The 25,551-nt window shown below is 37.0% G+C and overlaps 1 protein-coding gene and 1 pseudogene across 2 annotated transcripts; both read right to left on the reverse strand.

Annotated features, from left to right (window-relative positions):
- Window positions 1–1,561: 1,561 nt before the first annotated feature.
- LOC146329617 (vascular cell adhesion protein 1-like) lies at window positions 1,562–14,970 on the reverse strand. The gene is made up of 8 exons (XM_084714446.1): window positions 14,811–14,970; window positions 13,889–14,164; window positions 13,399–13,719; window positions 12,476–12,708; window positions 4,927–5,236; window positions 4,391–4,711; window positions 2,769–3,023; window positions 1,562–1,668 (listed from the first exon to the last, which is right to left on the reverse strand). The coding sequence occupies exons 1-8, from the start codon at window positions 14,881–14,883 to the stop codon at window positions 1,562–1,564; spliced, it is 1,896 nt and encodes a 631-aa protein (XP_084570572.1). The 5' UTR covers window positions 14,884–14,970.
- A 5,024-nt stretch (window positions 14,971–19,994) lies between these two features.
- LOC146329618 (vascular cell adhesion protein 1-like) lies at window positions 19,995–23,166 on the reverse strand (annotated as a pseudogene). Its single transcript, XR_014769824.1, has 4 exons — window positions 23,009–23,166; window positions 22,066–22,341; window positions 21,573–21,893; window positions 19,995–20,901 (listed from the first exon to the last, which is right to left on the reverse strand). The product of XR_014769824.1 is annotated as a vascular cell adhesion protein 1-like (transcript).
- Between the last annotated feature and the right edge of the window lie 2,385 nt (window positions 23,167–25,551).

Genomic DNA, 25,551 nt, shown 5'->3' on the forward strand with positions numbered 1-25,551 from the left:
TGTCTGCATCCACACCAGTGGAGGTCACGTGAGCTGTTTGAACCAATGGAATCATTGAGCGCGTTTTTTCTATTCTGATGCTGTTGTACCTTGTATGGAGCAGGAGAGACCTGTAACCCGCCATGTGATATGGTAGAAATAAAGCACAAAGAAGGAAATAAGGTGTGTTAATTTCCCTCCCAAGATGACAGAAGAAACAGAAAGGCCAACACCTACAACCCCTAACTTCAGATGAGACGGTGAAATGAAGACATGGCATTATTGAGCGCTAGTTGAAGGCACAACAATGCCATACACTTCGTTTGTTTTAAACATTTTAGTTGACAGTCACTACGTGTGTATTACTATATAACAGGGGTCCCTAACTGGCGGACCGCGGTCCGAGTCCGGACCCAGACGCCGTCCTATACGGACCCGGACCTGTAACCAATAAATTATTAAGAGATTTTACATTTTGACGGGACGCTTCTATTTTAACTGGCGCAACTTTTCTAGTCTTTCCGGCGCTGGTTTATCTGATCAGGAAACACACAGACCAACTGCAGAGAAGCTGCGTGTGGAGGAGACTGTTGTTAATGACAGAGTTTATTACAAAAGAAACTAACATGATGGTTAATGACATCATCACCAACCAGATGCACTTAAAAAATTTAACAACAGTATAAAGAGGCCTATACGAGAGCCTAACACCACTGTGTCATCAACAAACTGGACAATGGAGGTATTGCTGTTGTTTAATGAACAATCATGTATTCAACACACTTTTTAAAAAATACCGCGATAATACCGAAAACCGTGATAATTTTGGTCACAATAACTGTGAGGTTAAAATTTTATACCGTGACACCCCTAGTCCTTTGCAGTAGCACAACCAAAACACAACAGAGAGAGACAGTAAAACAGCATATTTACTACATATTTCAGGAAAAAATAAGCACTGTATTATTTTGACTTGTCATGAATTTAGTTTCCCTTTTTCTTGGCAAATGACAAAGATGAAACTGATTCCATTTTTTTCAATGGACTATTTCACTAAGAGGGTTCAATGCTAATGTTTTTTCACCTGCCAGAAAATCTGCTTGCCCAAAGTCAAGTCTAATTTCCTCTATACAGAGTGTTTTATTTAACAGAAACTATCAAAAAATGCCTTCAACAAACCATGTTGGTGTGGTGAACCCAGGTCAGTCCTGTTCTTCTGCTGAAGAGCGGTTGCACTGGAGTCCTCAATGAACAGCTGTTCTTTGAGTCTTTTTGTTTTGTAAAACATTTAAGATTTATGTTGTCTGTAACAAAATCAGATTATATATTTTAAAGTGTGTATTTGTGATAACAAATGGATAAAAAAAAGAAATAGACAGCATCAGAAGACAGTGACCAGGAAATGAGGCAGAGAGAGAAGCAAAATGGTGATGTTGTGGTTCATGGTCGGTGTCTTAACCCCAGAGCTGCTGTGTGGGGCCAACAACTTAAATTGTTTAACTTGAATTTTCAACACACATCTCATTGCAATGGGCACAGGAGAGCTCTGTTTATGGAAATGGAAAACATCCTTCATGATGTACTACCGTATCTGTTTTTTTCTGTAGTAGTAGATGTACACGATTCCCCCGATGCCGACCAACAGAACAATTATTACTACTATAGCTATAATGAGTCCGGTGTAGCTGACTGCAGAGGGTTGGGTGAGGGGTGTGGGTGGAGAAAAAAAAGCACAGATATTTCACATCAGACCAGTAACATATATCAGAAATAGCACCAACAAACGTCCTTCCTGTTGTTGAATGTGTGAGAATAAATTCTCTACTGCTGTGAGAAAGCAACACCTAAAGCAGCGTTGTGGTTTCTCATCAGTGACTCGCTTTCCAGAATCAACAATAACCTTGAAGACTGGACATGACAAAACTTAATATTCTTTATAAACTCATATTTCATACACAAGTTTCATCAGTTTTATCAGTACGATCAATATTTTCCTGAAAACCCTGTAGTATGTAATCTGAGTCATGTCTTCTACCCACAGTGCACTGCAGGCAGCAGCCGACCTGTGAGATCAAAATCCAACATGGCTGCTCATTTTTAGCAGGAAAATCTTTGCTAATTTTGAAAAAGTTACAGTAAAAATAACATTTATATTGTTACGAATGCTTCAATATTTTCTGTATTGAAACAACTTATAATTACTCAATATTATTTTTTAGAAAATAAAATTTATCTGAGTCCCTAAATCATTATTCTTTTGAATTTCATGATGCAGTCTGTATCATTCCTACCAAAAACACAACTACACTGTTCAATAAAGAAATTAAAGCTTGAAATGTCATCTTAAAATACATTTAGACTATAAACTGAAATATTTAAATGTGTTTTTCATATGTGTATCACCTGCTCTCATAATCACTCAGATGTTGCCAACTATTATTACAAAGTGAGCACCTGCTAATAATTGTCTTTTGAATTGATTTTCAGTAGAACAATTTCTTTGTTATGATGATTGTATGATATATATTGATAAATTCATATTTATATTTATTATACTGTTTTAGCCGACCACAGGACAAAATAAAAAGGTTCCTGCTTGGGAAAAAAAAGCCAAACCAAATGAAATGTGCCATTTTTCTTTAAATCAAAACTATTGTGATCAATTAATCCTTTCATTTGTTTCATAAATGATAAAATATGATACAAAAATATCATATCATATATGTTAAATTATTTCTGGGATTTTGTCAAAGGGCCCAATAAAGAAGAATTCTTTGGTTAAAACTTACCTGTGACGTCCACATGATAAACCTTAGTGACAGTCCCCACACTGTTGCTGACCAAACAGGTGTATTCTCCTTCATCCTCAGTGGTCACAGAGTTGATAGACAGAACACTATTGGTCGAGGATAATCCTCCTGATGACTTCGTCCAGGTGTACGAGGGTGTGGGGTTTCCCACAGCTGCGCAGTTCAGTTGTAAAGGGTCTCCCTTTTTGATAACAATCTGATCTGGTTGTGATGACACCACGAGCTGAGGCTGATCTGTGTGTGGATCAAGTGAGGAAGAAAAACAACATGTCATTACAGCAAAATGGGAAATTTAAACCTAATAACTTTCACCACAATACTGTTCCTGACAGGCTGCTTTCACTTTCTACTGCTACTCCAAAACATTTAAAGGTCTAGTAGGCAACATTGTTTAGGTATAACTGAGAAGTAATTTCATAAAAACCTCTCAGCATATTGTAAATCCGGTGTTTTGAGAGAGAGCTACACTTCTGCACCTCCTCCATGGCTCTGCTTTCAGCCTTTAGAGAATCTGACCCGTGACGGTAGATTTAAACCAATCACAGGTCTTTAAGGACCTGAGGGACTCCTCCTACTAGTGCAGCTGCCCGTTGAGACTCTGAATCAATGATGGAGACGACTGCAGGAAAAGTCACCATAAAACTGCATTATAATAAAGAGAAAAGAACCAAATGAGCATCATGCTCACCTTCAGTTATGTTCATTCACGTGTATTACGGAGCTTTGCCGAGTGCCGAGAGGACCGGACGGAGCTGAGACACAGAGCTGACAGACAGCTGCTCAGAGCCGGGGAGCTCATCAGAGCAGGGTCTGCAGCAGACTGGCACTTCAGGAGTTGCTGTGATTCTGGCTACTTTACTGGCAGTAGAGGAGCTCAGAGTGTATATTTCAAACTTTTGGGATTAAAAAGAGGATGTACCTTCACTCCTGCTTCAACTTTCTGCAGCAACAAAGATGAAATCGTGGAGCCACAGACCGACCAGACCAGACCATTTGTTTTTGAAACTTTTGAAGATGAAAAAGTGGATTTATATTTACTCCAGACTCTCTGCAGCAGCGATTCATCAAACGATTATGGATGGGCTGATGGGCCAGATGAGAGCTCAGTTTGTTTTGGTTTTTTTTACACTTTTGAGATTAAAAAGTGGATTTATCTTCATGTTTGCTTGTAAATCTGTGTGCAGCAGCACCACTGCACCATTTACAGGTAAATTACACAGTTATAGACACTGTTGTAGTGCGTGTGTCATCTTTCTTCACACTCTCTACTTATCTGTCTGATGCTTCAACAGTCTTGTGAAAAACAGTAACTGTCTTGACTTGTAAAATACCTTTTAAATTGACAAATATCATATGTGAATTTCGTGGCACAGTTCAATAAAAAAAAAAATGTCTCACCTACTACTACTACAAACTATCTGTGGGTTCATCACTATGAGCTTCCCCTTTTACATACAAGTAGTCATGTGACCCACTGCCAATATAAAATATTGATTATAGCTTCTTTAAGAAACAGATCAAAATATTTCTTCCATCACTGTAAAAGAGAACAAAATGATAACCAAGGGTGTCGAGGTGTGTTAATTTGTTGTCAGACTCACAGTGGACAGTTGCAGTGATGTTTTCTGACCTCACCACTGGAGGGGGCTGTGGTCCTTCAGGTCCCAGTTCAAGCTTGGCTTCACACCAGAACTGGCCTCCATCATCTTCTTTACTGGGAGTGATGGTTAAATTGAAAAGATCAGACACTGGTTTCTTCTCTGTGTTGGACTGTATTAACTGACCCAGAACTGTCTGTCCTCTGTAGAAGGTGACAGTGAGGTTTTCAACAGGAGCAACGTTGGAGAATTTACAGTTCAGAGTCTCCTGACGATCCTCAAACATCTGAGAAGCAAAGTGGATGGACACAGAGTCTGGAGGCTCTGTGAAGACAGAGAGAAAGACAAGCAGAGACATACAGAGTCAGACACACAGAGTATAAATCACTTTGAAAGTAAATTTGAAAGAACAAATAAAGAGATCAAATTAAAAAAAAAAAAAAATCATACTGTGACTCTATTCCTTTAGCACTCATTCTATATAAAAGATGAAATGAATTAATGACAACAGTATTTTGTTCAACAGCAAGTTTACTTACTGTAGACAGTGACAGGCAGTTTGGTACAACACTGCCGACTAGTTTGACCACTATCATCGTTATAATAACACAAGACAGATGGGGCGAATTCAGTCAGTCTGTCGACCGTCCATGTATGCGTGGTCCCGTTTTCTGTTTGGACTCCCAGAGGTATTTCCAAACCAGATGCATCAGTCTGACAGTGTTGACATACAGAGCAGCTGGCAGAGGTTGGGTCACCATACTTCACTACCAGTCTGGATGGAGTGAATACAGGTTTATCTGTACAGTCTTCATCTGTAAGACAAACATTAAATTTCACTTTAAAAAGCTCTCCACACAATAACAATCAGTACTGTTGTTTGTAGCTTTGCTTTTCGTTCAGCTTCATATATTTTCTTTGAAACAATGGGGAGTACAAGTATAAATGAACACACTGACAAAAATGAGCAGTTGACCTGCTTTAATTTTATGTACCCCAATCATTTTTTATATACAGCACACAGTTTTGTTTTGTCCTCTGTAAATATCCATACAAAAACTTTAATACAATTTACATGATGTAGTTATGCTGTATTTACATGTATTTATTTATTCAAATATTTGCTTGTTTATGATCAATTCATCAATAACAATAATAATCTATCTTTCACATTGCAAACATTTTTTTATACTTAGCTGTGCAGTATGTGCACAAAATAATCAATCAAATAGTCATTTTGTCCATGTTTTCATATAAAGGTTTTTTATTACTTGTCACATGTTCATATTAGTTTTGTATTTTTCTATTTATGTCTTGTTTTTTTGAATTATGGTTATTGTTATGCACCAACATACCACAGCAAATTCATTTTGTGAAAATAATAACAGTCTTCCATATTGCAAACATTCTTTATACGCAATAATTTGAACTTCTGCATAGTCCTGCACAAACTGTACAGCTTTGTCATTGTTCTATAGTTTTTGTCATCCGTTAGTGTCAGTTTTGTATTTTTGTATTTATCCTTATAGACTTGCTTTTAGATTAAGTTTTTTCTCATACTATGTTCACTATCATGCACCAACATACCACAGCAAATTCCTTTAATAATAATGATAAAAAATATCTTTATTCATCCATCACTTTACAAGAATAAAAACTGGAATAAAGATGGATGAATGCCCAGAGGAATCACAGAAATGGTCAAATGAGATTAAAAATTAAAGGCACTGAACAGAAAATGTAGAAAACATAATAAAACACAGGAAGTTCCCTCCCTAACAAAGTACAGAGTCTTCACTTACCACAACAGGAAATACCAAAGTCACGCAGAAAACTCGTCAAAGAAACAAACAGAAGAAGATATTGGAAGAACATTATTCCCAGTTATTTTTGAGTAACACAAATAATAAAATTTGTCGAACATAAACCCAAAAGTGGTCAGAAACTGAATGTGTTCCCACCCAGTTTTTGATTTCCTGGTTGGTGCGGTCGAAAACTGTTGGCAGTGCATGTGTGTTATCACATCACACATCCTCTCTATGTTTGGTCCGTTGTGAAAGTCAGAGTGTGGGGCCAATAGAAGAAGCCAGAGTACGAGAAACCCAGCCTCAAACTCCCCCAGACTGAGGAATTCAGACTCAGAACCTTCTTGCTGTGAGGCGACTGTGCTCACCACTGCAGCAAGTCAATTTTCTGCATTATTTGAACTAATCGATTTGTTTTAAAATGCCAGAAAGTGGTGAAAAATGTAAATCGGTGTTTCCAAAAGCCCAAGACAACGTCCTCACATGTCTCTGTTAATATCTAAATAAGTGAAAGCCCTGCAGATGGGCCTTGAGAGGTCATGAAACAAACAAATAAAACTTTAAGTCTAAATTTTATAAGTTTGAAATAACCACAAAATCTTCATGATTAATATGTAAAATGTCATCAGAACTAATAAAACAAAGCCATGTGATTTAAATTATGATAAATACTCCTCTGTGTTCTGTGAGAATCCTAACAGCTGCATTTTAGATTCCTGGGTGGAGTGACGGAGATCATTCACCTGTTCCCAGTTCTCCTCCATAATTCATCATTTGAATTTAACATTTGTTATTTCAATGTTTTACTTCAAAGAAAACAAACGGTTAACTTGTATGGTACAAATAATACATATTCTATCTGTCTCATTTTGTCTTGTTGCCTCTCAGGAACAAGGTCATGGCCTCTTTCTTTGTAGGTTTTCTCCAGATTTTACAAATTCCTCCTTTAATCCAAAAATGCACAGGTCACCCAATCGATAGTAATCAGCCACAAATCCTCAGGTGAATCAATTGTAGAGCTATGGATCGGCTATCGCGAGACTAGGAGTCGGTTGCCTGAGGCTTTACAGTTTTCATCTCTAAAATAACTCGAGAGCTGACGAAACGACTGTCGCGCATGCTCCGTAACATTATCTTCGCAACCAACTGAACTGGACGCCCGCTGCCGCGCTCTCAAAAACAAGCGCTCCCTCCTCCCTCTCCTGTGTCTCCTCCTCCTAATGGCGGCCACCATTGCCAAATCAGATTAAATGAGTCTGTGTTCACATTTTCCCAGGCAGAGTTACAGTGCCTTGTACATTAGCTGGTTAAAAAGAAACAGGAGGATATTTTTATTTAGATAATTTTGTTTTTGAGACACTACCGCTTTTGTCCACAGGAGCCTCCAAAATCAACAAAATATGAAAATTCCTTGAAGTAGCTTTCATCACACTCATTTCTCCGTTTACATCCATCCACCATCACAAATACAATCAACATGTTTGTGAATGAGCTCCAAGGACAACAAGGGTATGAAAAATCACATGTCTAATCACATGCATGAACTTCTGTAAGCGTAAACATGGAGCCACTGGGCAAGAGTCTCAGGCCAGGATGCACAAGTGTTTCCTCTGGAAGCTGGTGATCACACCACACACATATTTATATAGTACGTAGTTGAGGTAGTTGGAAATATAATGAGGAGTATCGTCTCTATGGCTTCACTGAAATAGATGGGAGGTCAAAACATGGGCTACGTTAAATTACACACATAAACATACATGAGGGTTTCCCTGGTATATACATATTTTTTATCTTATGAGGAGTAACTGCCTGAGAAATAAATTGAGAGCCTCTGCTTCAAAAGACCAGTGTGTAAGATTTAGTGGTATCTAGGGGTGAGATTGCAGATTGCAACCAAATTAATACATCTCACGTCACACTTCCACAAAAAAATAAAAAAAATAAAAATCTAAAAGCCCCTCTAGAGCCAGTGTTTGGTCTGTATATTCTGGGAAACATCAGTGGAGGAGAATACACACAAAGAAAACACAATGAATCTTATTTTCAGGTGATTATATACTATTGAAAACATACTTATGAATATTATATTCCACTTCTGACAGATTCTGATATGAAATCCCTCTAAGGTCTCACATCTTTTAAATATAATAAAATATCAATGAAAGCGAGTGGGATGCATCTTACTGCGTTATAAATTTATTCCCATTACAAAAATAAAAATATCGTCTTAAAATTCCAGTGTGAGAGATAATTATTAGACATTTTTATTGTACAACAAATTCAGTTTTTTCTTCCACATTCAGCTAACACATCAATATAGTACACAGGCTTACACATATACACACAGATGCACGAGACACATACATGTTCATGTTCACAGTAACTATTATTCGTTTTCACTGGTTGTGTTAAACCAAAACAGCTGTGATGTTCAAAGTAAGAATATTTAAAATAATATTATTAAGCTTTCTATACAGTTTATATACAGTGCTTAACGCATTTATTAGACCACCACTCAGTGTAAGGTTTATGAAACTGCTGCCCTAAAGTAACAGCATTGGTAATTACCAAAATCATTTTTAATGTTTCTGAAATGGTAAATACACCAGTATGTAGACGCTCTTTAACCGAAATGATGTTTTTAATGCTAAAATATAATTATTATTGTTATCCATGAATTTTCAAATTTATTGTTTTACAAAAAAAAAAAAAAAACAGAAAAAATAGGAAAGCACATTATTATTTCTTGATTAAGATGTCAGATTATAGTTATTTACTTGCATTCCTGAACAGAAAAATTAGTTTTAGTGGTTGAATGTTATGCTTGATTAATTTCTGACTCCTCAGAGAAGCCCAGTGAGACGGCTCAAATTTGGGCATAGAAAGGTGAATTCAGTTTAAAATTCCTCATTCCTGTTCAAAATGGTAAAACGTCGAGAGCTCACTGACAATGGAAGAGTCCACATTGAAGCGCTTCATGATTCTGGTTGATCTCTGAGACAAATAGGGAAAGACATAAAGTGTCTCACAGTGTGGTCAAGTCTGCTTTGGAGCCAATTGCAGAGACTGGTACTTACCAAATGTGCCAAGGAAGAGGCATGAAATGAAAGTTAACTGAAGCAGATGTCAGACACCTCAAGGTTTCAGGTACTAGAGACAGAAGGAAGACCAGTGCTGATCTTCAGGCAGAGATAAATCCTGAGAAAGTCTCCTGAATGACCATAAGCAGACGACTGACGGACGAGCACAAACACCTGACTGTTGATGACTGGAAGAAGGTACTCTGGACGGACGAGTCCAGGTTTGAACTCTGCGGTCAGCATTGTCGTGTTTATGTCCGCAGAAAAGCTTGAGGACGTTTTGATGCCAGATGCACCCACAGTGAAACACGGTGGAGATTCCATTATGGTACGGGGATCCGTTTGTGGAAACGGCGCAGGCAAATTAGTGAAAATCAAGACCATCTGCCACAACATCTTAGTGCATCATGGAATCCCTTCTGGACTAAATCTGATTGGTCGTGGGTCCGTATACCAACAAGACAATGACCCCAAGGACACTTCAAAGCTGTGCAGAGACTATTTGACCAAGAAAAAGGAATCTGGAGTACTGGAACTGAGGAAGTCAAAAAGTCCAGATTTTAATCCTATTGAACAAATTTGGGATTTAGTAGATTCAAAGATTGATCGCACAAAAGTTTCCAGCTAGAAACTATTTTAACTCAATAACAAAAGAGACTGTCGGAAGGTACATAAAAACGATTCCAGCAAAAATGCAAGCTGTTATCAAGGCCAAAGGAGACTATAAAATATTAAGTTTTTTGGTTATTATGTGTGAAAAATGACGATTAATTAAAGACTATAATTAATAACAATATAATATAAGGACTATAATATTTTTAGTTTTAAACAAGTTTTTGAAAGATTTCTAAAATATGTATGTTTTGTTGTTTTTTATGACAGGTGGTCTAATAAATTTGTTAAGCACTGTATATATGTATATATACAGTGTATATATATGTATATATATATATATATATATATATATACACTGTATATGTACAACATCTTTCAAGTCAAAGTCCTTTGCAGTAGCACAACTAAAATACAACAGAGAGAGACAGTAAAAGAGCATATTTACTAGATGTTTCAGGACAAAATAAGCACTGTATTATTGTGACTTGTCATGAATTTAGTTTCCCTTTTTCTTGGCAAATGACAAATATGAAATTGATTCCTTTTTGTTTATGTACTATTTAACTAAGAGGGTTCGGTTGAAGAGCAGTCGCACCGGAGTGCACTGTGAACACCTGTTCTGAGTCTATTTAAGATTTATGTTGTCTGTAACAAAATGAGATTATGTATTTTAAAATGTGTATTTGTGATAATAAATGGTAAAAAAAAAAAAAAAAAGAAAGAAAGAAATAGATAGCATCAGAAGACAGTGACCAGGAAATGAGGCAGAGAGAAAGGCAAAATGGGGATGTTGTGGTTCATGGTCGGTGTCTCGACTTAAACTGTTAAACTTGAATTTTCAACACAGAAGGGCCTTTCTTTTGTCTTCTGAGGGTTCTATGAAGAAATTAAGGTTTTGGACCCTCGAGTCTTACAAAGAACCCTTGATGAACCCTTTCTTCAAAAGAGGGTTCTTTAAAAGCAAATAGTTCTGAGTATAAGCAGGCTGCAACAGTTTTGGTTAATGTTGAAACTTACTTAACTTTTAATTTTCAGGTTTAAATGTGAAAACCGAGGGAGATTATATGACTTGATTTTTGACTTTTCTTATAGGAGGGACTCGACTTGACTCGCTTGATTCTCACCACAGTAACTTTGGACTTGCTTGAGACCGACTCCCACCTCTGCTGTCCATAAACAGTTCATGTCTTCCCACAGTCTCACTATACCGTGGGCACAGGAGTGTTCTGATTCTGGACACGGTAAACATCCTTCAGGTTGTATTTCCCCATCCGGTTGTGTCTGTAGTAGCTTCTGTACAGCACTGCCCCGATGACGACCAACACAAGAACACCTATTAGTACTCCAGTTATAATGGGTATGATGTAGCTGACTGCAGAGGGTTGGGTGAGGGGTGTGGGTGGAGAAAAGAAAAACAGAGAATATTCTACATCAGATCGATAACACATCAAAATAGCACCAACAAACTTCCTTCCTGTTGTTGAATGTGTGAGAATAAATTCTCTACTGCTGTGAGAAAACAACACCTAAAGCAGAGACTCACTTTCCAGTATGAACAATAACACTGAAGACTAGACATGACAAACCTTAACTCTATAATTCCACACATATCATATTTCATACACAAGTTTCATCAGTTTTATCAGTACGATCAATATTTAGCTGAAAACACTGTAGTATGTAATCTGAGTCATGTCTTCTACCCACAGTGCACTGCAGGCAGCAGCCGACCTGTGAGTGCAAAATCCAACATGGCTGCTCGTTTTTAGCAGGAAAATCTTTGCTCATTTTGAAAAAGTTACAGTAACAATAACGTTTATATTGTTACTAATGCTTCAATAGTTTCTGTATTTGAAAACAATCTATAATTACTCAATATTTCTTACCTTATTTTATGATAAAATTCTGTTTGAAAAGTGTGCATCAAATATGACACAGTAGGTAAATAAGATAATTTATCTGAGTCCCTAAATCATTATTCTTTTGAATTTCATTATGTAATCTGCATCATTCCTACCAAAAACACAGCTACACTGTTCAATAAACTAATTCAAGTTTAAATGTGTTCCTGTCATCTTAAAATAAAGCTGGACTAGAAATTTAGGTATTTAAATGTGTTTTTCATATGTGTGTCACCTGCTCTCATTATAATCACCTGGATGTTGCAAACTATTATTACAAAGTGAGCACTTGCTAATAATTGTCTTTTGAATCTTATGAAAACAATTCCTTTGTTATCATAATTGTACAACATATTGACCAGGTTTATATTTATTATATTGTTTTAGCCAGTCTCAGGGCAAAATTAAAAGCTTCCTGTTTGAAAAAAAAAGACAATTCAAGTGAAATGTGCCTAAAAAAAAAAAAAATCAAAACTATTGTGATCAATGAATCCTTTCATTTGTTTCATAAATGTCCAACAGTATAAAAATATCATAAATATCATATGTATCATATGTAAAGGGCCCAATGAACAATTTTAATTATTATTTTATTATAAAAATGAAGAAGATTTTTTTTGGCGATTATTTGATGTGTCAGGCTGTACATGGTTAAAACTTACCTGTGACGTCCACGTGATAAACCTTAGTGACAGTCCCCACACTGTTGCTGACCAAACAGGTGTATTCTCCTTTATCCTCAGTGGTCACAGAGTTGATGGACAGAACGCTATTGGTCGAGGATAATCCTCCTGATGACCTCGTCCAGGTGTACGAGGGTGTGGGGTTTCCCACAGCTGTGCAGTTCAGTTGTAGAGGGGCTCCCTCTGCGATGACAATCTGATCTGGTTGTGATGACACCACGAGCTGAGGCTTATCTGTGTGTGGATCAAGTGGGGTTTAAGGTTTAAGTCTCACAGTGGCACCAAAGTAACATCTGAGCTTGGTTTAGAGCCCATCCTGAAAACCCAAGGGTCAAAACTTGAAGGGATGTGTACACTGGAAACTGAAATGGAAATCTCTTGTAGCACAATAGCTGCAGTATCTGTCCTGGCCTGCTAGCGAGCAGACATGCACCTGTATTTATGTGTTACAGTGGTTATTTTTTCATTTGAATTTTCATTCATAATTGTTGTTTGTTTAAAGTGATTCTTACATTTTCCGACTGTAAAAATGTTCAGCCAATACAAAACAAAACCACCGTCACAGCCTACGTCTGCAGCTTGGTGCTTTTCACTACACATTTTGCCAGTAGCTTGCCTTGTGTCTCAATAGGCTTGCGATGGATGCCAAATCCAAAAAGGACCAAAATGTCTCTTTTGATAGCAGACCCCTGGTTTAGATTCAGTGATGCTATGCTAACATGGTCACATTGACAAGACCAGTGGTTCCCAAACATTTTCTGGCATGTCCCTTTTTCAGAAGCTGACAAATGTTCAATTGCCAATATAAAAAAAATGATTAGAGCTGTTTTAAAAAACAGATCAAAATATTTCTTCCATCACCGTAAAAGAGAACAAAATGATAACCAAGGGTGTCGAGGTGTGTTAATTTGTTGTCAGACTCACAGTAGACAGTTGCAGTGACTCTTTCTGACCTCACCACTGGAGGAGGCTGTGGTCCTTCAGGTCCCAGTTCAAGCTTGGCTTCACACCAGAACTGGACTCCATCATCTTCTTTACTGGGAGTGATGGGTAAATTGAAGTGATCAGACACTGGTTTCTTCTCTGTGTTGTTGGACCGTGTTTGACCCAGAACTGTCTGTCCTCTGTAGAAGGTCAAAATGAGGTTTTCAACAGGAACAACGTTGGAGAATTTACAGTTCAGAGTCTCCTGACGACCCTCAAACATCTGAGAAGCAAAGTGGATGGACACAGAGTCTGGAGGCTCTGTGAAGACAGAGAGAAAGACAAGCAGAGACATACAGAGTCAGACACACAGAGTATAAATCACTTTGACTGTAAATTTACTGTGACTCTTTTCTTTTAGCACTCATTCTATATAAAAGATGAAAGTATTAATGACAACAGTATTTTGTTCATCAGCAAGTTTACTTACTGTAGACAGTGACAGGCAGTTTGGTACAACACTGCCGACTAGTTACACCACTATCATCGTTATAATAACACAAGACAGATGGGGTGAATTCAGTCATTCTGTCGACCGTCCATGTGAGCGTGGTCCCGTTTTCTGTTTGGACTCCCAGAGGTGTTTCCAAACCAGATGCATCAGTCTGACAGTGTTGACATACAGAGCAGCTGGCAGAGGTTGGGTCACCATACTTCACTACCAGTCTGGATGGAGTGAATACAGGTTTATCTGCACAGCCTTCATCTATAAGACACAATAACAATCAGTATTGTTGTTTGTAGCTTTACTTTTTGTTCAGTTTTATATATTTTTTTAAACGATGGGCAGTACAAGTACAAATGAACACACTGACAAAAATAAACAGTTGACCTGCTTTAATGTATGACTGTCTTATGTACCCGAATCATTTTGTATATACAGCACACAGTTTTGTTTAATGCAAAGTAAGTATCCATACAAAAACTTTAAGACATTCAAATTTTACATGATGTACTTTATGCTGTATTTGCATGTTTTCATTTATTCAAATATTTGCTTGTTTCTTATCAATTCATCAATGATAACAATAATCTATCTTCCACATTGCAAACATTCTTTATACTTAGCACTGTGAAATTTTGTGCACAAACTGTACAGCTGTTTTTAAAATGGTCATAACATCCATATTTTCCTCTAAAGGTTTTTTAATATAATAATAATAATAATAATAAAAAGTGATTTTTCCATCACTTTACAAGAACAAAAACTGGAATAAAGATGGATGAATGCCCAGAGGAATCGCAAAAATGGTCAAATGAGATTAAAAATTAAAGGCAGTGAGCAGAAAATATAAAAACATAATAGAACACGAGAAGTTCCCTCCCTAACAAAGTACAGACTCTTCACTTACCGCAACAGGAAATGTGGAAGTCATGCAGAAAACTCATCAAAGAAACAACCAGAAGAAGATATTGGAAAAACATTATTTCCAGTTATTTTTGAGTAAAACAAATAATAAAATTCGTTGAACATCAACCCAAAGGTGTTCAGAAACTGAATGTGTTCACATCCGGTATTTGATTTCCTGGTTGGTGCATTCAAAAAACGTTTGCAGTTCAGTCTATTCTCACACCACACACCCTCTGTACATTAGTTCCGTTGTGAAAGTGAAAGTGTGGCATCATATGATCACAGGTCATGCAGTATAAATGAATCTGAGTAAAGTTAAGTTAAACTGCATGTTGTTGGACTGAGGGAGGAACCCAGAGTATCAAGTGAGAACCCACGTGGAAAACATGCAAACCCAGCCTCAAACTCTCACAGACTGGGAGATTCAAACTCAGAGCCTTCTTGCTGTGAGGCGACTGTGCTCACCACTGCAGCAAGTCAAAATGAATCAAAATCAAAATGTAAAGACTGACACATTGCATTGTCTTATATTGTATCGTATCATATTGTATTGTATCGTATCATGACAGAGCTGAATTGTATCGAACCGAATCGTTGGCCGCTTAAAGATTTATAAAATATATTGTATCGTTGAACATGTATCAAGGTATGTATCGAATCGTCTCAGTCAGTGAGATTCCCACCCCTGGCATAAAGGTGACCTACAGCTCAATACATATATGACAAAAACACTTAAACATCGATTTTGACTTCATGGGGACTTTAATGGCGGCCACCATTGCCAAATCAGATTAAATGAGTCTGTGTTCACATTTTCCCAGGCAGAGTTACAGTGCCTTGTACATTAGCTGGTTAAAAAGAAACAGGAGGATATTTTTATTTAGATAATTTTGTTTTTGAGACACTACCGCTTTTGTCCACAGGAGCCTCCAAAATCAACAAAATATGAAAATTCCTTGAAGTAGCTTTCATCACACTCATTTCTCCGTTTACATCCATCCACCATCACAAATACAATCAACATGTTTGTGAATGAGCTCCAACGACAACAAGGGTATGAAAAATCACATGTCTAATCACATGCATGAACTTCTGTTAGCATAAACATGGAGCCGCTGGGCAAGAGTCTCAGGCCAGGATGCACAAGTGTTTCCTCTGGAAGCTGGTGATCACACCACACACATATTTATATATAGTACGTAGTTGAGGTAGTTGGAAATATAATGAGAAGTATCATCTCTATGGCTTCACTGAAATAGATGGGAGGTCAAAACATGGGCTACGTCAAATTACAAACATACATGAGGGTTTCCCTGGTATATACATATTTTTTATCTTATGAGGAGTAACTGCCTGAGAAATAAATTGAGAGCCTCTGCTTCAAAAGACCAGTGTGTAAGATTTAGTGGTATCTAGGGGTGAGATTGCAGATTGCAACCAAATTAATACATCTCACGTCACACTTCCACAAAAAAAAAATAAAAATAAAATAAATCTAAAAGCCCCTCTAGAGCCAGTGTTTGGTCTGTATATTCTGGGAAACATCAGTGGAGGAGAATACACACAAAGAAAACACAATGAATCTTATTTTCAGGTGATTATATACTATTGAAAACATACTTATGAATATTATATTCCACTTCTGACAGATTCTGATATGAAATCCCTCTAAGGTCTCACATCTTTTAAATATAATAAAATATCAATGAAAGTGAGTGGGATGCATCTTACTGCGTTATAAATTTATTCCCATTACAAAAATAAAAATATCGTCTTAAAATTCCAGTGTGAGAGATCATTATTAGACATTTTTATTGTACAACAAATTCAGTTTTTTCTTCCACATTCAGCTAACACATCAATATAGTACACAGGCTTACACATATACACACAGATGCACGAGACAAATACATGTTCATGTTCACTGTAACTATTATTCATTTTCACTGGTTGTGTTAAACCAAAACAGCCGTGATGTTCAAAGTAAGAATATTTAAAATAATATTATTAAGCTTTCTATACAGTTTATATACAGTGCTTAACACATTTATTAGACCACCACTCAGTGTAAGGTTTATGAAACTGCTGCCCTAAAGTAACAGCATTGGTAATTACCAAAATCATTTTTAATGTTTCTGAAATGGTAAATACACCAGTATGTAGACGCTCTTTAACCGAAATGATGTTTTTAATGCTAAAATATAATTATTATTGTTATCCATGAATTTTCAAATTTATTGTTTTACAAAAAAAAAACAAAACAGAAAAAATAGGAAAGCACATTATTATTTCTTGATTAAGATGTCAGATTATAGTTATTTACTTGCATTCCTGAACAGAAAAATTAGTTTTAGTGGTTGAATGTTATGCTTGATTAATTTCTGACTCCTCAGAGAAGCCCAGTGAGACGGCTCAAATTTGGGCATAGAAAGGTGAATTCAGTTTAAAATTCCTCATTCCTGTTCAAAATGGTAAAACGTCGAGAGCTCACTGACAATGGAAGAGTCCACATTGAAGCGCTTCATGATTCTGGTTGATCTCTGAGACAAATAGGGAAAGACATAAAGTGTCTCACAGTGTGGTCAAGTCTGCTTTGGAGCCACTTGCAGAGACTGGTACTTACCAAATGTGCCAAGGAAGAGGCATGAAATGAAAGTTAACTGAAGCAGATGTCAGACACCTCAAGGTTTCAGGTACTAGAGACAGAAGGAAGACCGCTGCTGATCTTCAGGCAGAGATAAATCCTGAGAAAGTCTCCAGAATGACCATAAGCAGACGACTGACGGACGAGCACAAACACCTGACTGTTGATGACTGGAAGAAGGTACTCTGGACGGACGAGTCCAGGTTTGAACTCTGCGGTCAGCATTGTCGTGTTTATGTCCGCAGAAAAGCTTGAGGACGTTTTGATGCCAGATGCACCCACAGTGAAACACGGTGGAGATTCCATTATGGTACGGGGATCCGTTTGTGGAAACGGCGCAGGCAAATTAGTGAAAATCAAGACCATCTGCCACAACATCTTAGTGCATCATGGAATCCCTTCTGGACTAAATCTGATTGGTCGTGGGTCCGTATACCAACAAGACAATGACCCCAAGGACACTTCAAAGCTGTGCAGAGACTATTTGACCAAGAAAAAGGAATCTGGAGTACTGGAACTGAGGAAGTCAAAAAGTCCAGAGTTGAATCCTATTGAACAAATTTGGGATTTAGTAGATTCAAAGATTGATCGCACAAAAGTTTCCAGCTAGAAACTATTTTAACTCAATAACAAAAGAGACTGTCGGAAGGTACATAAAAACGATTCCAGCAAAAATGCAAGCTGTTATCAAGGCCAAAGGAGACTATAAAATATTAAGTTTTTTGGTTATTATGTGTGAAAAATGACGATTAATTAAAGACTATAATTAATAACAATATAATATAAGGACTATAATATTTTTAGTTTTAAACAAGTTTTTGAAAGATTTCTAAAATATGTATGTTTTCTTGTTTTTTATGACAGGTGGTCTAATAAATTTGTTAAGCACTGTATATATGTATATATACAGTGTATATATATGTATATATATATATATATATATATATATATATATATATATATATATATATATATATATATATATATATATATATACACTGTATATGTACAACATCTTTCAAGTCAAAGTCCTTTGCAGTAGCACAACTAAAATACAACAGAGAGAGACAGTAAAAGAGCATATTTACTAGATGTTTCAGGACAAAATAAGCACTGTATTATTGTGACTTGTCATGAATTTAGTTTCCCTTTTTCTTGGCAAATGACAAAGATGAAATTGATTCCTTTTTGTTTATGTACTATTTAACTAAGAGGGTTCGGTTGAAGAGCAGTCGCACCGGAGTGCACTGTGAACACCTGTTCTGAGTCTATTTAAGATTTATGTTGTCTGTAACAAAATGAGATTATGTATTTTAAAATGTGTATTTGTGATAATAAATGGTAAAAAAAAAAAAAAAAAGAAAGAAAGAAATAGATAGCATCAGAAGACAGTGACCAGGAAATGAGGCAGAGAGAAAGGCAAAATGGGGATGTTGTGGTTCATGGTCGGTGTCTCGACTTAAACTGTTAAACTTGAATTTTCAACACAGAAGGGCCTTTCTTTTGTCTTCTGAGGGTTCTATGAAGAAATTAAGGTTTTGGACCCTCGAGTCTTACAAAGAACCCTTGATGAACCCTTTCTTCAAAAGAGGGTTCTTTAAAAGCAAATAGTTCTGAGTATAAGCAGGCTGCAACAGTTTTGGTTAATGTTGAAACTTACTTAACTTTTAATTTTCAGGTTTAAATGTGAAAACTGAGGGAGATTATATGACTTGATTTTTGACTTACTTTTCTTATAGGAGGGACTCGACTTGACTCGCTTGATTCTCACCACAGTAACTTTGGACTTGCTTGAGACCGACTCCCACCTCTGCTGTCCATAAACAGTTCATGTCTTCCCACAGTCTCACTATACCGTGGGCACAGGAGTGTTCTGATTCTGGGGATGGTAAACACACTTCATGTCGTATTTCCCCATCCGGTTGTTTCTGTAGTAGCTTCTGTACAGTATTGCCCCGATCAAGATGAACACAAGAACACCTATTAGTACTCCAGTTATAATGGGTATGATGTAGCTGACTGCAGAGGGTTGGGTGAGGGGTGTGGGTGGAGAAAAGAAAAACAGAGAATATTCTACATCAGATCGATAACACATCAAAATAGCACCAACAAACTTCCTTCCTGTTGTTGAATGTGTGAGAATAAATTCTCTACTGCTGTGAGAAAACAACTTTCCAGTATGAACAATAACACTGAAGACTAGACATGACAAACCTTAACTCTATAATTCCACACATATCATATTTCATACACAAGTTTCATCAGTTTTATCAGTACGATCAATATTTAGCTGAAAACACTGTAGTATGTAATCTGAGTCATGTCTTCTACCCACAGTGCACTGCAGGCAGCAGCTGACCTGTGAGTGCAAAATCCAACATGGCTGCTCGTTTTTAGCAGGAAAATCTTTGCTCATTTTGAAAAAGTTACAGTAACAATAACGTTTATATTGTTACTAATGCTTCAATAGTTTCTGTATTTAAAAACAATCTATAATTACTCAATATTTCTTACCTTATTTTATGATAAAATTCTGTTTGAAAAGTGTGCATCAAATATGACACAGTAGGTAAATAAGATAATTTATCTGAGTCCCTAAATCATTATTCTTTTGAATTTCATTATGTAATCTGCATCATTCCTACCAAAAACACAGCTACACTGTTCAATAAACTAATTCAAGTTTAAATGTGTTCCTGTCATCTTAAAATAAATCTGGACTAGAAATTGAGGTATTTAAATGTGTTTTTCATATGTGTGTCACCTGCTCTCATTATAATCACCTGGATGTTGCAAACTATTATTACAAAGTGAGCACTTGCTAATAATTGTCTTTTGAATCTTATGAAAACAATTCCTTTGTTATCATAATTGTACAACATATTGACCAGGTTTATATTTATTATATTGTTTTAGCCAGTCTCAGGGCAAAATTAAAAGGTTCCTGTTTGAAAAAAAAAAAGACAATTCAAGTGAAATGTGCCTAAAAAAAAAAAAAATCAAAACTATTGTGATCAATGAATCCTTTCATTTGTTTCATAAATGTCCAACAGTATAAAAATATCATAAATATCATATGTATCATATGTAAAGGGCCCAATGAACAATTTTATTATTATTTTATTATAAAAATGAAGAAGATTTTTTTTTGGCGATTATTTGATGTGTCAGGCTTTACATGGTTAAAACTTACCTGTGACGTCCACATGATAAACCACAGTGACAGTCCCCACACTGTTGCTGACCAAACAGGTGTATTCTCCTTTATCCTCAGTGGTCACAGAGTTGATGGACAGGACACTATTGGTCGAGGATAATCCTCCTGATGACCTCGTCCAGGTGTACGAGGGTGTGGGGTTTCCCACAGCTGTGCAGTTCAGTTGTAGAGGGGCTCCCTCTGCGATGACAATCTGATCTGGTTGTGATGACACCACGAGCTGAGGCTTATCTGTGAGTGGATCAAGTGAGGTTTAAGGTTTAAGTCTCACAGTGGCACCAAAGTAACATCTGAGCTTGGTTTAGAGCCCATCCTGAAAACCCAAGGGTCAAAACTTGAAGGGATGTGTACACTGGAAACTGAAATGGAAATCTCTTGTAGCACAACAGCTGCAGTATCTGTCCTGGCCTGCTAGCGAGCAGACATGCACCTGTATTTATGTGTTACAGTGGTTATTTTTTCATTTGAATTTTCATTCATAATTGTTGTTTGTTTAAAGTGATTCTTACATTTTCCGACTGTAAAAATGTTCAGCCAATACAAAACAAAACCACCGTCACAGCCTACGTCTGCAGCTTGGTGCTTTTCCCTACACATTTTGCCAGTAGCTTGCCTTGTGTCTCAATAGGCTTGCGATGGATGCCAAATCCAAAAAGGACCAAAATGTCTCTTTTGATAGCAGACCCCTGGTTTAGATTCAGTGATGCTATACTAACATGGTCACATTGACAAGGCCAGTGGTTCCCAAACATTTTCTGGCATGTCCCTTTTTCAGAAGCTGACAAATGTTCAATTGCCAATATAAAAAAAAATGATTAGAGCTGTTTTAAAAAACAGATCAAAATATTTCTTCCATCACCGTAAAAGAGAACAAAATGATTTTAATTTGTTGTCAGACTCACAGTGGACAGTTGCAGTGACTCTTTCTGACCTCACCACTGGAGGAGGCTGTGGTCCTTCAGGTCCCAGTTCAAGCTTGGCTTCACACCAGAACTGGACTCCATCATCTTCTTTACTGGGAGTGATGGTTAAATTGAAGTGATCAGACACTGGCTCCTTCTCTGTGTTGCTGAAGTGTGTACTGCGCAGTACTGTCTGTCCTCTGTAGAAGGTGACAGTGAGGTTTTCAACAGGAGCAACGTTGGAGAATTTACAGTTCAGAGTCTCCTGACGACCCTCAAACATCTGAGAAGCAAAGTGGATGGACACAGAGTCTGGAGGTTCTGTGAAGACAGAGAGAAAGACAAGCAGAGAGACATACAGAGTCAGACACACAGAGTATAAATCACTTTGACTGTAAATTTACTGTGACTCTATTCCTTTAGCACTCCTTCTATATAAAAGATGAAATGAATTAATGACAACAGTATTTTGTTCAACAGCAAGTTTACTTACGGTAGAGAGTTACAGGCAGTTTGGTACAACACTGCCGACTAGTTTGACCACTATCATCGTTATAATAACACAAGACAGATGGGGCGAATTCAGTCAGTCTGTCGACCGTCCATGTGAGCGTGGTCCCGTTTTCTGTTTGGACTCCCAGAGGTGTTTCCAAACCAGCTGCATCAGTCTGACAGTGTTGACATACAGAGCAGCTGGCAGAGGTTGGGTCACCATACTTCACTACCAGTCTGGATGGAGTGAATACAGGTTTATCTGCACAGCCTTCATCTATAAGACACAATAACAATCAGTATTGTTGTTTGTAGCTTTACTTTTTGTTCAGTTTTATATATTTTTTTAAATAATGGGCAGTACAAGTACAAATGAACACACTGACAAAAATAAACAGTTGACCTGCTTTAATGTATGACTGTCTTATGTACCCGAATCATTTTGTACATACAGCACACAGTTTTGTTTAATGCAAAGTAAGTATCCATACAAAAACTTTAAGACATTCAAATTTTACATGATGTACTTTATGCTGTATTTGCATGTTTTCATTTATTCAAATATTTGCTTGTTTCTTATCAATTCATCAATGATAACAATAATCTATCTTCCACATTGCAAACATTCTTTATACTTAGCACTGTGAAATTTTGTGCACAAACTGTACAGCTGTTTTAAAAATGGTCATATCATCCATATTTTCCTCTAAAGGTTTTTTAATATAATAATAATAATAATAATAATAATAATAATAATAATAATAATAAGTGATTTGTCCATCACTTTACAAGAACAAAAACTGGAATAAAGATGGATGAATGCCCAGAGGAATCGCAAAAATGGTCAAATGAGATTAAAAATTAAAGGCAGGGAGCAGAAAATATAAAAACATTATAGAACACGAGAATTTCCCTCCCTAACAAAGTACAGACTCTTCACTTACCGCAACAGGAAATGTGGAAGTCATGCAGAAAACTCATCAAAGAAACAACCAGAAGAAGATATTGGAAAAACATTATTTCCAGTTATTTTTGAGTAAAACAAATAATAAAATTCGTTGAACATCAACCCAAAGGTGTTCAGAAACTGAATGTGTTCACATCCGGTATTTGATTTCCTGGTTGGTGCATTCAAAAAACGTTTGCAGTTCAGTCTATTCTCACACCACACACCCTCTGTACATTAGTTCCGTTGTGAAAGTGAAAGTGTGGCATCATATGATCACAGGTCATGCAGTATAAATGAATCTGAGTAAAGTTAAGTTAAACTGCATGTTGTTGGACTGAGGGAGGAACCCAGAGTATCAAGTGAGAACCCACGTGGAAAACATGCAAACCCAGCCTCAAACTCTCACAGACTGGGAGATTCAAACTCAGAGCCTTCTTGCTGTGAGGCGACTGTGCTCACCACTGCAGCAAGTCAATTTTCTCCATTAACTGAACTGATGAATTTGTTTTAAAATGTCAGTCAGTGTTTCCCAAAGCCCAAGAGGACGTCCTCAATATTTTAAAACTGTTAATATCATGATAAGTGAAAGCCCTGAAGATGGACCTTGAGAGGTCATGAAACAAACAAAGCTAAACTTTTTAAGTTTAAATTTTATAACTTTGAAATTACCTCCAACACCTCATACCTGGTAAAGAAGGCACAACAAAGACTTTACTTCCTCATAAAGCTGAAACAGCTCAGCACTCGACTTCTATAGAAGTACTATTGAGAGCATCCTGACCAACTGCGCCACTGTGTGGTACGGTAGCTGCACGGCTGCTGAGCAGAGGAATTTGTGTCATGTGGTGAAGGCGACCCAGTGCATTATTGGGATGGAGCTCCCACACTTGGACAGAATATATGCCACCCGACTGAGGAAGAAAACCACCAGCGTATTCAGAGACAACACACACCCCGGCCACTGAGAAGTGTGAGCATGGCCGACCACACACACTCCTTCAGAGACTTTTTACCCACTCCCTCTAATAACCTGCAAATGTGAAGAATTTGCACAACGCGCATAACCTCAATTTATTTTAGAGCTGCTATAACTGGTGTCTGTTCTATTTATGGTTTTATATTTTTATAATGCTATCATTTTTATATATGATTTATTTTAATATTTTTCTGATTCAAGGAGTGAAGCCATTCGTAATTTCATTGTACCTGGGTATAATGACAACAAAGATCTTTCTGATTCTGATTCTGACCATAAAATCTTCATGATTCATTTGCGAAACATAATCAGAACTAAAAAAACAAAGCCATGTGATTTAAATTGTGTTAAATACTCCTCTGTGTTTTGTGAAAATCCTAACAGCTGCATTTTAGTTTCCCGGGTGGAGTGAAGTAGATCATTCACCTGTTCCCAGTTCTCCTCCATAATTCATCATTTGAATTTAACATTTGATAATTCAAATGTGTTTACATCAACAAAAACAAATTGTACACTTACGTGGTACGATTAGTACATATTATACTTTTTATATATTGTTGCTATCCTCTTAAAACCACTTATCTTCAAATATGGTGACTTTGAATTTTTCGCTTAAGCTAAAGGAGGGAATGCTCCTTTATGAGCTGAGACACTTTTTCTATGTCTTAAGCCAAACAAACCATTCACGAAGCCACCGGATCATCTGAAAATGCACTGACAAAAAGCTGAAAGCGTGGCTGTTTTTCTCAGCTCCTGAAAAGCTGACATTTTGGAGATTCGTGTTTTTCATCGAACGCTGTCGACTCTCAGGAACAAGGTCATGGCCTCTCTCTTTGTGGGTTTTCTCCAGGTTTTACAAATTCCTCCTTTAATCCAAAGACACACAGCTGAACCGGAAACTGTAAATTATCTTTCCCCTTAAAGTAAAACACACAAATAATTGTTTAGTCATTGTTTATGGGTTTGGTTTTGTGGTACATAAGTTCTTTCCTTCATGTCATTGTTTTCTTTGTTATTTATCGTAACCACCATGTGTTCCAGGAAGAAAAGTCCCTATATTTACACTCTGGATGGGTGAAGTACGAGGTAAATTTAGTTCAAATTAATTATTGATGTAAGGGCTATTTATGTAAGTATGGTTACAAGGTATGTTGTATGGTATTTTAGGAGTATTTGTACATGAAGTTTATTTGACAAGGAATTGTGTTACTTACCTGCTTATAGGTGAAATATTTGGATGAACCTGTGGGGGTGGTGCTGCCTAGACTGACTCCTGCTGACAAGAGGAATGTTTAAACAGTTGGTCTTTGGACATCAGTGTAGATGTGTGCAGTTCATGCTTCGTTAATCTGAGTTATTATGAGTTGAGTTTTGTTCAGTTATGCCAAGTTAACTGTGTTGTTTTGTAGACATTCTCAGTTACACATGTAGCAGGGTGCCACTTTTTGTAAATACACACCTGTATTTTTTTGTATGTTCTTCGTCTGCCTCCTCCCACTCCGGTCAGGTTTCCCGGTGGAAGTGTTTTCAGAGGTTTTGGCATAGTTTTGGCATAGTATGTA

Source organism: Lutjanus erythropterus, chromosome 3, assembly GCF_056507025.1.
Source record: "Lutjanus erythropterus isolate fLutEry1 chromosome 3, fLutEry1.hap2, whole genome shotgun sequence".
NCBI classification, from domain to species: domain Eukaryota; kingdom Metazoa; phylum Chordata; class Actinopteri; order Lutjaniformes; family Lutjanidae; genus Lutjanus; species Lutjanus erythropterus.